The 15,047-nt window shown below is 43.4% G+C and overlaps 1 protein-coding gene across 1 annotated transcript in view; it reads right to left on the minus strand.

Moving 5' to 3' along the window:
- RAD51B (RAD51 paralog B) overlaps window positions 1-15,047 on the minus strand; it is a 347,210-nt gene that overhangs the window by 145,051 nt on the left and 187,112 nt on the right. The window contains exon 8 of the mRNA XM_088536559.1: window positions 2,895-3,013. Within this exon, the coding sequence (XP_088392685.1) occupies window positions 2,895-3,013 (119 nt within the window). The remainder of the gene's footprint in view (window positions 1-2,894; window positions 3,014-15,047) is intronic.

Consider the following 15,047-nt stretch of genomic DNA (forward strand, 5'->3'; position numbering starts at 1 on the left):
CCAGCTGAAAGATTTGTATGAGTTTAAGAAGAGATTTTATCAAAAAGGGGAAAAGGAGAAAGGAAAGGAAAGTATTTACAGGAGATCATCAACATATGCTATTCATTCAAGGACATCATGGATAATACCACTATATCACACCTCTGTTTCAAATTACTTTGCTTTTCATAATGTATGTTAAAGTTTATTTTAAGGTTGTTTTTCCTGACTTGGTTCTTCGATTTAACTGATATAGAATTGGACTATGGCATCACATGCAAGTGATGTACCTGATAAACTGAGCTGGAAGGCTGATTAAAACTGTTTTTGTTACACACATGATTTACACATGATTAACACATGATGTGTTAAACTTTTTATTATTGTTACTATTAAGGAATGTAAAGGCTGAAAAAACACTTAATACACTTGTGACCTACTAATTCTCAAACAAAATCAGGGAAAACTAGACGTGATATCTGGATATTCTTTAGGGAAACTGCTCCCCCTTTCCACCAACGCAGGAATGCAGTTAATTCTTTTTAGTTGACTTTGTGTATCACGAGTAACATACAGTCCAGTTTCTGTCCTCCCTTTTGCCAAATCCACCTCCCACGCACCTCCAGGGTGATCCAGGAAATCTGTGGACAGCTTTGCTATATGCATATATATGTAAAAGGCAGCACTCCTTATAGTCCAGATCAAGAAGCAGAATAAGGAGATCTTAAAAGAGCAACAACAGTGAGAGTGTGCTTCTAGTTGAGTGTCATCATCACCATCATCATGGCTAGGCTTCGCCAACGAAGATACGGGAAGGGCTTTACCCACGTTTGCTGCAAGCGCACTGATGGCTAAAAAGACCCATGCGGGAAAGGCAAGTCCAGTTGCAAAAGGCACAGCAGAAGGTCTCCTTAGGCAGTACTGGCGAGGCATGGTCCTTTCTGCGTTGTCTTTTCTTTTCCAGACTGATTCTGCACGTGCTCTCAAAGGAAGCAACAGCGTTATGGATGGTGCGTCTCCATGCCTCCCGATTCGAGAACAGAGTGGACCATTGATGGTAGTCAATAAGGCCAAAGCTAAGGTCTTGTTTCAGGGAGTCCTTGTATCTCCTCTTTGGGGCTCCTCTCTTGCGGCAGCTGGTGGTGAGTTCACCATAGAACACAACCTTAGGGAGGCAGTGATCTTCCATCCTGGAGATGTGCCCTGCCCAGCGCAGCAGCGTTCTCAGCAGCATGGCCTCAATACTGGTGACCCCAGCCTGTTCAAGGACAGCCACGTTAGTCACGTAATCAGTCCAGTGGGTGTTTAGGATTGTATGGAGACAGTGCTGATGGAAGTGTTCGAGAAGTCGCAGGTGGCAGCGGTAGATGACCCACGATTCAGACCCATATAAAAGAGCTGACAGCACAATGACTCTATGGACACTAATCTTTGTACTTCTCTTCAGGTGTTTATTGCACCAGACTCTTTCATGAAGTTTTCTGAAAGCTCTGTATGACTTTGCTAACCTGTTGTCTATCTGTCAATCTTACTGTCTGAGGAAATGATGCTTCCTAGAGAGTTGAACTTTTGGACTGACTTGAGTTCTGATTTGCCTATGGTGATGTGGGGATGATGGAAGACTTCCTGAGATGCAGGTTGGTAGAGAATTTCTGTATTCTTCAAACTGACTTCCAGCCCAAAAAGCTCAGCAGCCTCTGCAAAGCAGGATGTTAAGCACTGCAGTGCTGCTTCTGTATGAGCAACGAGGGCAGCATCGTCAGCAAAAAGCAGCTCACGGACAAGGTGATTTAGGATCTTCGTGTGGGCCTTCAGATGCCTTAGGTTGAAGAGGCTTCCATGGGTACAATATCGGATGTAAATGCCGTTTTCTTCATCGAGGTCTGCTGAGTTGAGTTGAGTGGGCTCACTTGCTAAATGCAAGCCAGAAAACCCTTCTCCTAACCACCTTTAACATGTTTAACCTGTTATCTGGGAAGCCAGAGGACTATTTCTGCCTCACAACATACACTGCTTTGGGGAGAGAAGTACTGTGAGTATAATTTTACATCTAATGAGGAGAATAAAATGGAATGGCTTCCTCTTCTCCATCCCAAAGGCCTCTGCAAGCTTGTGAGAAACCTTGTTCTGGGTCAGAAAAGCCAGGAGCTCTGTTGTGAAGGCAAGTGGGCAGTAATGCCAAGGAGTTAGATGGTGGAAGTTTTACTAAGTAATTTTTCTGCATTTTTCTGACAGCACTGTACTTGATGGGGCAGAACATCAGTAACATTAATATTGAGGGTCAGAGCCTTTGGAAAGAGTTACATCAATACGAAAACAGTAAACAAAGCCAAAAAGAGATTACAAACACAGACATCCCAAAGGACAAATGAAATCATGGGTTATGATGCTTTTAGAAACAAACAAAAAAAAAGAAAAAAAGAAAAAAAGAGTTCTTCTTTTCAATAAAAACCCAAATGTCCTATCTCCTAGTTTCCGCCCCCCCACCCCCGCTTTTTCTTTTTAATTAAGAGGTGAGGATCACAGGCTAAGCTACTACTAATTTCATCTAAAACTAATGGAGTGTCTCAGTGCAAAGAGAAAGCTTTCTTCGTTTTGCAGGCATGCTTCTGTAAAATTGTTGCCATATTCACTGCTCAAAGTTAAGCACTTGCAAACAGCAGCTGCGGAAGATAGAGTGCTCCCTGTCCTCACAGTCACAGCAGAAATTTGGCACAGGAGCGTGGAAAAGATGACAGCAAAACAACCATGGCACAGAAAGGACTAACCTCCCCCTCCTGCCCCAAGATCACTGAGCAGGAAAGCGCTTTACAGATTCCCTCTGTCTCCACAACATGAAATGCACCAAGCCCAGCTCACAGAGCAGGGCACTCTGTGCAGCTTAACTTGAACTTGGCCTGCTCTTAACTTCTCACCTGCCTTGTTGGTAAGTCGTGGTACTGGAGTATGAGCCTGGTGTTGACGCTGTGACTCCATGTGTTGCCAAGTGCTGCTGTCACACTACCAAGATCCCTCTTCCCACATCCAGAGGCTCCTGAGGGTAGAATTGAAAGAATCTGTGTTAGGACTGCACCTAAACATGAGTTTAGCAGGGAGCCTCTGATCAGTCATCCCAGATCATTCATTCAGACAGGTCACCATAGTTTGCATTTAATGGACAATGAAACTGCATGAATTTCCTACCTTCCCAATCTACCAGCATAACTGCAATTTGAGTCCTCCTCTGTCTCACGCTGATCTGCAGTTAAAATGCCAAGGAATAAGGATCTGCTACAGAGCAGTGCCTACCTTCTTAGAGAGATCAATATATTTTCCTAAATATCTGAAGACGCAGGCATACATAGGAGACACTTCTCCTGCCCTCTACAAACATACTTCTTTCCATATAAACTAGCTTTCTGTGGGTTCAAAGGACAGGGAAGCAGGCCTGAAACAATGAGAACGGAAGTTACAGGAGCAGAGCATGGTGCCATGACGGCACCATCTACAAATGAGAATGCTGTTTCATGCGAGCAGACCTCTCATCTTTTCTAAAATTTCTGAAGAAGGGATGAAAACACCCTTTTATGTATGAATGTCCGGTTAATGCCTTTTCATCATATAACCCTGACAGAAAATGTACTTTGCTATGATCAGTAATGATATCATAAGAAGAGGTGTTTCCAGTAACACAGCATGATCAAGCTTGCTAAACTGCCATTTCATCTGAATTCTCTAGGAGCAGCATATATAAATATATACATGCACACATTTACATACATACAAACAGGTAGAAAGCAAGACCTCACCTTTGCTTATACCACAAGTCTTGTGTGAAATGGACAGATAGATAATTGACGTGTTTTATTCCAAGGAATGCTTTAAGAACAGAGTAAGTCAGACAGAAAAAAAAAAGGAAGAAAAAAAGAAAAAATATCCAAACTGATCATGTGTAAGTTGAAAATTGAACTGTCTGAGAGTCAGTCCAAAATGTTAAAAAGCTACAAGAGTTGGCCTGAAGTTGAATGAGAGAAAAATGGACTGAAAGTCAGGAAACTTCCTGTCATCTATCAGGCAACAGAATTGCTTCCCCAGAACAGTCATGAAATTCCTGTCAACTGAGTCAATTAAAATTGGATTTGACAAGACCTTAAGAAAACACAGTGGGAAAGAATACTAAAGTGGAAAAAAGTAGATTACATAGAATGATAGCTCTTTCATTCTTTAACTTCTACACTTCATAAGCAAATAGTCAAGACCTCCTTTGGAAAAGTGGAAAAGTGCAGCCAGTCACAGAGCTGGAAGAACTATTTCACCTTGCGACGAGAAAGCTGACGTTTCAAATTGCAAACATAGCTTGGAGAAGATAAAAGGGAATTGCACTTACTCTGCAACACAAAATTCAAAGCTTATTTAAGTCTTACATTTCTGACAAAATGGTCAGTAGTGTTAACAGCTAATGTTGACACTTAAATAGTAAGTACCAAACTTTGGAAGTAACACCATACTTAGATGATATACTCATGTCATGCCCCATCACAGCTACTGGGAGATTCAGATTTATAACCCTTCACTGCCTTCACATTTGGCAAGTTTGTGGGGTTTTTCTCTCTTTTACTTCTTTTTTTTTTTTTTTTGAAATAGCTATCCAGGAGAGACGGTGACAAGGATATTGCATGAGATGGCATGAGGCAACAGATTTCAGAGAAGGGCCTGGAAATAGTTCTAGTGCACTAAAGAACTCAGCTCAAGACCTTGGGGAAAAAAAAACACAATAATTTAATGTTCTCTTGACATCCACTGGATTTGGATGAGGTCTTTAGCTGTTCAAGGTCCACAAAAGAAATTTATGAAGCATTTGGTTCAAGCTAATAGTCTGATAGGAGTCTTGTCTCAGCCCTTGTCTGGATTAATTCCCACACCATGGCAAGTCACAGTGATGTGCACAATACCCACTTTTCCAGAACATAATCTGTTCTAGTTTGAAGATAGCCTACAACTGTACTACATAGCAAGGACAGTTACTTTCCGTCGCTCATAACGATGGGATTAATATATTAATAAAAATAAATTCCTCCTGGTTAACTAACTCCAGAAGCAGCAAACTGGAAGTTTCAGTATCAGGAATACTAGTCTGTTAATGAGCCTAACCAACCTGTATGGCGGATGCAGATGTGCTGGCAATGACAGTTCTTTTCATCTGTCTTGGCAATGTAACTTGCCAGATGCAGGAGGGACTGAATTCAAGTGTTTCAAGTGTTCGACCAGGGTGCTGGGAAGCTTGTACTACGTTCTCCATTCTGTCGTATCTCCAAATGACTTAAATCAAGTTAATCAAGTAACTTCATGACATGCATTCTGGAAAGAGCTTACACCAAACAAAGTAAACAGGCTGAAAGAGAAAAACAGAAAGAGAAGCAGCTTTACAGTTTTGCAGTCTTCGTCATGTGGAATAAACTCAAGAGTTTCTTTTGTAATCTATATTGTCCTTTTTTTTTCCACCTGCCAGAAATGGTTAGGAGTCATGAAATTCAAATGAGACAGGTGAATGTGAGTTCTGGTGTGTGCAGAAGTGTCCACCTCTCAGGTTATGTAACTGGTTTCGTATTGGCAGTGGGAAGGCACCGCTCCACACCATTTGGAAGTGATTTGCTCCCCATTTCGGGGTCCTTTGGCTACAGACAAAAGCCCAGACATCCCAGAAATGGGATGGCTCAGTGCTGGCTTACAATAGTTGCAAAATTCATATCCAAAGTTCCCTGAAATTCTTTTTCGCTGCTGTTAACTAACAGAAAGACTAAGATCGTGCTATTGCAATACTCAGTGGGGCAGTTAAGTGGTTAAATGTCCAGAGCCTAGCAATAAAGATGAGATATCACTCCATATAATTCCTAATTCTGCATTCCTTGCAGGCCTAAAATCTCTACGCAAGTGAACAGAAGCACTAGAGGCATAAGGTTTGTGGCAAAACAAGCAAGCTAATTGCTGTAGATTTATTTTATTTTATTATAAAGGAGAAAGCCTACTGTACCATTCTGTGTCAGCCCCAGTCGGAAGAGGGCTGTTTGTGTGACCCACTTTCAGGCAAATCCTCTTCTATGAAGTTACTCAAATTTATGACTCCAGTGCAAAGTGGTTAGCAAGTCTGGAGCAAATTTGCAGTGAAGACTTTTTACAGGGTAAAAAGGAATGCCTACAGGAAAGGTTTCCATTTTATAAAGGATCCTCCTGCAATCTGATATGTTAGGCAGACGGAGAAGTAAAGCAACAAGAAATGAACTGCACTGAGAGGGAGGGAGCGCCAGCTTTGCAGAGAAGTTCAAGGACAGTGACAGTGCATGCTTCATTCCCTCTCCCTGCTGCAAACACAAAAAGATAGCAGATGTCTCAGGGGAAGAACAGAGGAAGAGAGAAGGGAGGTTATGTTAAAATGGATTTTTATTCAAACACACTCTTAAAAAAAATAGATTTTCTGTTATTTCAAATGCTACCCAGTCATTACTGAACTGGACAAAGGAAGGAAATAAGTAATACTGTTCAAAAGCGAGTGATATTTTTCTGCACACTTTGTCTCCTTTTACTGACCGTCATGTATTCATATTCAGAGATGGGAGTATTGGCCCAACCTTGGCCCACAAGGAACACCACAGAGGCTCATAAGGGACATGGGCTTCTCACACAAGAGGTCCCCAAACTGTCTCCACAACTGCTTCAGAGCAGTATGAGGTAACAGCTCCCAGCTGCCATACAGAGGTGCTTACCTGTGAGCACTTATGGGCCATCCACTGCCAGGCAGCAGCTCCTGTCTCTCTGGACATGAGCAAGGTGGGGAACACAGGGGATCGGGAGAGAAAGAAACTGGCCTGACAGACAGACGAGCAAAATGTGCCAGATGGTGGTTTGTGCATGGAGGATGTGGAAATGGGCATGGGAAACAGGCACAGGAATGGGATCCTCACGTGGAGAGGTGAAGGTGCATGCCAAAGGGGATGGAGAAAACCTTTTAACAGCCCCCTGCTTTATTTATTCAGATTCCACTCAAGTAAAATGTACCATCAAGGGGCACTTGCTGCTAAGCAGGCAGGCAGAGGACCTGCTTCTCCCCTGAGCCTGGGCTCCACGGAGCACCAGCTGGGACCCGAGCAGAGCTCGTAGCTGTTGTGAAACACGGGCAGAAAGAAGGAACTGGCCTCTCCACTCTCACTGAACAGCTGTCACAAGTGAGAATAAAGCTTCCTGTGGCCAAACTCCAAGCAAATGACTCTCTGCAGCCAGGGGAAAAACAAGCCAAGGAGGAAAGGGTGGTTCTCCGGCCGAGGGCCATAGCTGTTCTAGACTAGACCCCGTGTTCTGAATCAAATGAAACATGGAACATCTTTAAAAGTAAGAGGTCCTTGCAGGCAGGATTATATTCTTGATTCAAAAAAAAAAAAAAAAAGAAAAGAAATCTGTTCCTTGTTGCTACAACTGCACAGAGCAGTGAGTTCCTCCCTTTCTACCTTTTCATATAGCATTTTGTCTTTCCAGGTACGAGAAGCCTGGCCTGACAGGTTCATCCACACCACTAGGCCCCTTTGCAGTCTGTATCAATTCAGCAAGCCAAAAATCCTTCTCTCTCAAACATGAAAGGGATTGATGCACATCACAGTGAAACAGCAAGAAAGAGAGGCTACCAGCCCCAAAATCTTTCAAATCTTCGCAACAGCAAATCATCTTGAAAACAGCAGATTTATCAAAAACGAGGAGAAAAAAGCTCCAAAAGTACAGACAAAATATTTATACAGAATTAGCCTAGCGACCTGAACCAAAATAGTACAGCCTGCAGTCGGGAGGAAAGTCCTCTGCCCCCTGCTCGCGGGCTGCGCAGCTCTCGCACAGGAGCTCTGGTTCACCGGCGGAGCACAGAAAAACCACCCTCTTCACCTGCGCCGCGCTCACGGTGCATTTTTGGCACGCAGCTCTAACAGTGACACCGGAATTAAAACAAAACAAAACAAAAAAACCCAGCACCCCCAAGCTATTTTTTCCATCGTCACCTACTCAGAAAGTACAAGCCTAAACATAACTAATAGTGGAAAAACCCATCACAGTACAAATCAAGCCACAGGACACTCATCTATGAAGTAACTAACCACGGTGCCCTTCAACTCCTGCTCACTCCTTTCTGCCTTTTTTGGCCCTTCTTCTTGTGTCCTCTCTATCTTTGCACTGAGAAAACTAAGAGACGATGAGTGAGGATGATAAGTTCTTTAGCAGAAAGGCACAGATTCGTTAGAAAGTCATGGCCCTGAAAACAGACAGCTACTCAGGCCACCATTTAATATCACCTGCCTAGGACAAAGCACAGGACAGATCATCATAAAGCATCTCTGCATACCCCAGTGATCACCAAACACAAACTGCTTATTCGTATGAGCTGACACTAAAGCAAATGATCTCCATTCCAAATGTACAGTTCTATTTCAATTAACACGTTATGTAAGCATGTCAACAGCAGAGTCCAGTTCAGTTTAGGAGAAAAAAAAGAACAAAACTTGCTTGCTGGAGTACAATATTTCCTTCATACAATCTTTTATTACTTAGGCCATGTGGCAGGAAAGCCAATGTAAGAAATGAAGCTTGGCCACGAAAGCAGCCATGTAAAAGCTGTAACTTCCAAAATGCTTATTCCTCTAGCTTTATTAAGAGTGGAAATCTGGCAAGTTTAGTCCCAAGTAGCCCCTCATTCAGCCTGCTTTAAGCTTTATTTTTTTTTAAAAAAAGTACTTTATCTGAATTTGTTGAATTTGCTTAATTCTGGATTAAACAAATTTGCTGAATTTGTTTAATTACTAATGTTGTGTAATTAAGTTTTCCTTTCTCTTTCTTTTACAGTATAGTCACCAGTGCATATTTAGCAAATGACATCATTTAGTGTTATCCCATGTTTTCAGTTAAAAATTACTTTCAGTGCAAACTTTTGGAGCAAGCACAGTTAATAGGTAGGCTACTTCTGGAATGAAATGCCTAATGGGAATTACACAGAAGAGACCGCTCTGTTCATTTATCAAGTGACAGAAAATTGCCACTCAGACTCCAGCTACAAAGTTGTTGTGCAGGGACAGTAGTGTATGCAACAGAACAAGCCCACTTCCAGTTTTCAACATCACAGTTTACTACTGCATATTCCCCATCCCATTCCCCATATTCCATTCCTATCCTGAAAAATCAGCTGGGACTTGTATCCAGGTCAAGACACAGGAAGGGTCCTCTGAAGACTGGACAGATGCTTTGTTTTCTTTTTAATCTCATACTGATCAGATCACCCACTGTTATCAGTGTGCTTGGCACTAGAGAGTCTGCTTCCCCAGCACTGGTGGAATTGTGTTGATTCTGGTTTATTTTGAGAGTTATCAGAGAGAGAAGCACGCACACATCCTAGTACTGAGACTCATGTCTGCTGACCTAAAAAAGAAACAGACATTAAGAAATGAGAAAATCCAGCTGGTCTGGTTTCTTGCCAGACAATCTACCAGCCATGAACAAAATGGTCACGTCTCAGGAGATTTGTGGAGGTGGGAAGACAGCTGGAGGTTTCCAGCACCTGAAACGGGGCCCAAATCAGGGAACTGCGGAGTCAAGATCCTTGGGAACCGATACTTTCTTTTTACCGGTGTAAATCTTTTGCTCCTGTGGTCTGGCAATAAACCCTAAACTGAGCAACTGCTCAGCAGCACTCCAGTGTTGCAGCATTTTTAATGGAAACGATTGCAATCACCGGTGCTTCGGTGGGAGAGATGGGGAAGACTTAGCACAAAACAGTTGTTGTAAGGCAACTCCTTCCTGTAATCAAGGGTAAACTCTTCACCCTGCAGCTCCCTCCCTTTTCTAATGACAGATTTTGAGAGATCCTTTTTCTAAAATCTAAAATTGTGCTAATTTACTCTCTCCTCAGAATCCACCGCTGTGCCCCACACTGCTCACCACTAAACTTAAAGCAACTTCTTCTCTCTAACCTCTGCTATGCAGTCACTTCTTCCTGTCTCTCCAAGACTAGGAAATAAAATTCCAAAGCATCAACCTAAGGGGAAAAAAAAAAAAAAGAGCAGATCTGGAATTTTGCCTTGCCTGCACATTTAAAGGATGCATAGGTGGAAAAACAAAGCTTGCCCGATCGTGGCATCTGGTTTTGCTAGGGCTCTGTAAGCCAGAAAATGCTTTTAATTATCACCTCACCAATCATGGTACAAGTTATTGCCGTATTTTTTTTTGTTAAGGTCCCTGAGGGAATTAAACAGATCATGATATTAATCAGAATGCATGTAGGAGGGAGGAGGCAGAGGGCTAGAATTACACGTGCGCCGGTCCCTGAAGGCTTGAATAAAGAAGTGAGACTCCGTCCCGCTGTCAGAGCAACCGCAGCCGTGCCCGCCGTGAGCCCCAGCCCTCTGACCCGCACGGCCCTGGCACTGCAGTATCTGATTTTCCCAGGCTGGCTAATCTCAGCTGCTAAACCTCATCAGCCCCTGCTAGTGTTTACCCGTCATCTGGATTCGCCACTTCCGAACTTTCGAGGCTAGAAGCAAAGGAGCCAGCTGTTACACTCCTCCCTGACAAGGACAAAAAAACAGAGCAGTCTGGAAGGCTAAATGGCTATCGGCCCAGAAAGGCAGAACAAAACTAATGCCTCTGGGACAGGGGAGGGCCGCGTGATTTTGAAACTGCAGCGAGTTTCACTGCTCCACGGTCATGTTTGGATGCTGCGGCCCGAGACAGACTGCATGGCCATATTCTAGATTTTTTCATGAAATACATTCTGGTAGGGAGGCAGCGTCTTGGCAGCTCAGCTCTCTTCACCACAGAAGGGACAGAGCGCAGACAAACGCAGCCGCGGCGCAGGCAAGGCAGGAGCCGGTCTGCAGCGAACCTTAAATTACACTGGGGAGCCGGGGCAGGGAAGGGCGAAAGGAGGGGAAAGGAGCGAGTCAAGTTTCTCTGGCACACTGAGTTCTCCATCAAAGCGGCCAATAAAAGGAGCAATTAGTGCGAACATGCCGAGGGTGTTTCTGACACGGCTGTCGCTGCCCGGGGAGGCCTCCCAGCGTGTCTGCAGGGCCCATGGAAGGGCCTCGAGGTGCTTGTAGGTTAGTTTTAAGCAAGCTCTAAACTCTGCCGCAGCAAGTACACCCTGCTAAGAAGCCCCGGAGAATTCTGTGCTGCTGCAGCCAGTGCTTGTGCTAGTTCAGTAAGCCCTAACGCCAGCACTGCCTCCCAGCCTGTGCCTTGCCTCCATTTATTCAGCATAGGCTAAAAATCATTAACAAGCAACTATTTTTGGTCACAGTCTAGTTTCCTGGATTCGAACTGGTGAATTATCTGTCCCATCTATTCCTAACTACAGAGCGTTTCAGTACTGCTCCTCTTTCAAAACTTTTTTCAAATCTCAGTAAGTGGCTACTTTCCGGTACAGAGATGTTAAGAATTGGGTGGTGGTGTTGGCAGCCAGGGCCATGTTTAGCAGGCAGTCTTGAGTTGCACTTACGAGTTGAGATTTTTTAGTGCAAACTATACAAACTGCTTCAATGTGCATGGTGACCTTCGTCATTTCTCTGAAAAGCTGGCCTCCAGTGCTCCCTTCACGCCACTCACATAGCCAACAGTTAAAGCAATTCCCTCTAGGTGTAAATAAAAACAACAATCAGAGCGCTGTAATGTTTGGATCATAAGCCAAAGTCTTCAAAAATAAATTCCAGGATGAAACAATTCTCTTTCAGCCCGCGACATGGAAACAGAGGTCAGCCAAGCATTTGGGGGCTAGAAATGACTGTTTGCAAATTACAGTTGTTCACATCTGGCGTTCAGATTTGGCAAAACTCTCAACACTACCCATCACAAAAACTAAACTGAAAGAATGTTTTGGATGCCTGATTAGGAACCTAACAATTAAGAAACATTAAATGTAAAATGGCGCGTGTGACTTAAACTCTGTGAGGCAAATGCTGAACAAGGGACTTCTGTTATTGCTCCCAAGCAGTAACCTCAGTGTTAGCTGTGGCATTCGTTAACTCGTGAGTATTTCACCCCAGGTCTGTGTTTGCCAGGACAGCTCTTGCTTCCTGCGCCTGCCTCTCAGTGGGGCCGGCAAAGCAAGCTGAGCCCGTCCCCATGCCCAGCTCCCCATCCCCAGCAAAGGGCCTTTGGGGCTGGCCCAGGGGACATCCCCCACACGAACCCAGCAGGTACTGCCAATGCTTCGAGTGCCTTCAGGACACGAGCTAGCGCTGCTCTGCCCCAACACACTTCTTAATTGCACTGCGGATTTACCCATATACAAAATGCCTCTTCATTGAATATAAGATAAATTAAATAATATTTTAATACACACACAGGCCACAGTGGTTCACCGTCCAGAACCAACTCAGTTACAAAGTTGCAACTGCCCCTACGTGGATGTACACGTACAAACCCATACGGAGGGCATCTAACATGGAAGATGGTAAAATGAACAAGGATTAAAGGGGTCTGGATTCAGCGTCGACTTAGACACAAACTTCGCAGGAGCCTCTGAGCAAGTCCATCAACCTCCGTGTTGCAGTTCCCCCATCCTGGATGTAAGGTGGTATATTCTTTTTCTCTCATCTCATTCTCAAAAAGGCATGCCTCACTTTATCTCAAACTAACTAAATAAATTCAATTTTGGACAACAACCAAGACTGGAAAATTTCATCCTGATAAGCTGCCTGAACACAGAGGTTTAGAATGGAAACATTTATACATTCTTAACTGTAGAGGTTCCTTCCGCTACTTCTATAATGTAAAATATTACAAGATGTGCCAAGTTTTTGCGAGTCTGCATCAGGCACCAAGAGGACACAGAACTGCTCTCTGGGGAATAATGCATAAATCCAAAATGATCTTCTGACTGCAGTGACTTTTCCCTCCTGAGATGAATTACATTTTTAAAAAGTCAGCAAAAAATAAAAAATTGAAAAATATCACTTTTAATCCTTGGACTACAAAATGGTCGCATCCCCTAGAGGCTAGTTAGGGCCAGAAACAACTTTTTTCTTTCTTTTTTTCTTTTCTTTTTTTTCCCCTCCCCATTTTCCCAGATAGAAAGTGGGGGGAGGAAAGGCAAGGGAACAGGGAGAGAGCAAAGAGTGGTTGGTTTCAAATAGCAACATTGTCCAAAAGGGTGAAAGGGAACAGATGGCCGTGGAGAATGCAGCCTCAAAGCTCTAAAGAAAAGGGCTATTTTGACAGATCTTGCTGTTTCCTATTCAAGCATGAACACTCTGGCATGGAGAGTTAAGACGATACAAGGAACAACCTCTGTTCCCAGCAACTGACTATGGGCAACTGGCCCCTGAAGCTCTCTGAGAAAAACAACATGAGACAGACAGACAAACAGATATGGCAGCAAGCCCAGATCTCAGCCACCAGGAAAGGAAAAAAAGAAGAAAAAAAAAGAAAAAAAAAAACTCAGAAAGGCTAGAAACAGCTGCCTTTTCCTGGCTCCAGTGCAGAGCGTTAGAAAGAGCCTGTCCAGCCTTTCTCATCTTCCTTTTCAGTGCAACGTCTTGAAGGGGTCACCCTCAAGCTGTTGGTCTTTGCCCTGAGGGGAGGTGAAAAAGAGGACAGATCAGACCTTGTCTAGCTCAATGAAACCTGTTTCCTTTAATCACAAAGACCTCCCTCTAGCTAAGACGAACTTTAAATGTTAAAAAAAACATAATTAATTCTAGATTTTTGCATGCAAAAAGATTGAAAAACTTAAAGTTGTGGCTCCCACCGTATGTGTAATTTGTTTGCATAATATGCAGCAGTGAGCCATTATATATGAGGGCAAGGAGAATTGTACTCGCTGTGGGAAACACAGCTAATGTAGGTCCTGACTTCTTCTATCATTCTTCACCAAGAAAATACACCAACAGTTGTTTTATTCACTGCTCCTGGGCATGCAGGAACAGCAATTTGAGCTTTGAAGGTCAGCTTCACATCCATGCCCAAAATGTAGAGACCTAAGCCATCAGTTTTAACCAGGCTTCACTGCTTCCAAAGTCTAAAATGGGAAGGGCAAATGTGAGTTACCTTCTAATTCCTATAACATTTTCAGTTTTTAGGGTAGAGTATGAGACGGCACTTCCCAGCCTAAGGGCAAAACTACTGGGCAGGTTTCTGTAGCATTTTAACCTGGACCAGAGCAATGGTCGCTTCATGCACTGGTTGGAGTGAGGGAAAGAGAGAGCAGCTGGTATAAATATTAACCAACGTCCTCACACTTCTTCCCGGAGGCAAGGAAGTAGCTATCACCCCACTTTTAATACCTTTATTTTAAAAATCATTGAAGGAAAAAGATAGTGAGGAGCTGTGGGTCCTCACATGCCAGAACTGCGCGTGCAGGAATGCCAGCGCTCCCTGCTGATCCTATCTGCGCCTTTGTTCCCTCCGCCGGGAAGCAGCCCTCCTCACACCGGGGTCGATAAGGAGTAAACAGGCAGGAAACCAGACACCAGCAACAAATCACCTCGAAATCCTCAGCCTTCATGGGAAGCCAAATCATTATTAAAATCTTGATTTTCTACAGCATGGGAATTGTGGGTTTTGTTGTTGTTGTCTTCGCAAAGAGTAGCTGGCATAGCCAGTATTAATTGTAATGGTTAATTTGTAACTAAATAGATATGATCCGACTACTGCAGTCAAGCAATAAATGAAATAGCTTATTTAGGCTAAATCAGATAAAATCCATTTCTTTCCTTCTTTATCATGAGCTTCCTGAGAATGAAAATCTGCTTCAGGCTATGCTTATTAAGGGATTCTCAAATGTAGATTACTGGGTAAGTATTACTGAGCATCTAGCTTGCTGCATCGCCTTGCCTCCCTATGTTTCCTTGAATAACGTTAACCTTGTGTAATTACCCAGTAGTTTCCATTATGCTTTACTTTTATTGTACATGTCCCTCTGTTCTCTGTTGCTGTCAATGTAACAAACAGTGCTCACAAATTGATCCTGTCTTTCGCACTTCAGGACAGGTGGTTCCCCAGGATATTCCCACACATTCCAAATATTTCTAAGTGTTCCACATCTGTTGTCTAAAACAGTTTTAGTT

The sequence above is a fragment of the Tinamus guttatus genome, unplaced genomic scaffold (assembly GCF_059628265.1).
Source record: "Tinamus guttatus ecotype Peru unplaced genomic scaffold, ASM5962826v1 Tinamus_guttatus_pri_ptg000676l, whole genome shotgun sequence".
NCBI classification, from domain to species: domain Eukaryota; kingdom Metazoa; phylum Chordata; class Aves; order Tinamiformes; family Tinamidae; genus Tinamus; species Tinamus guttatus.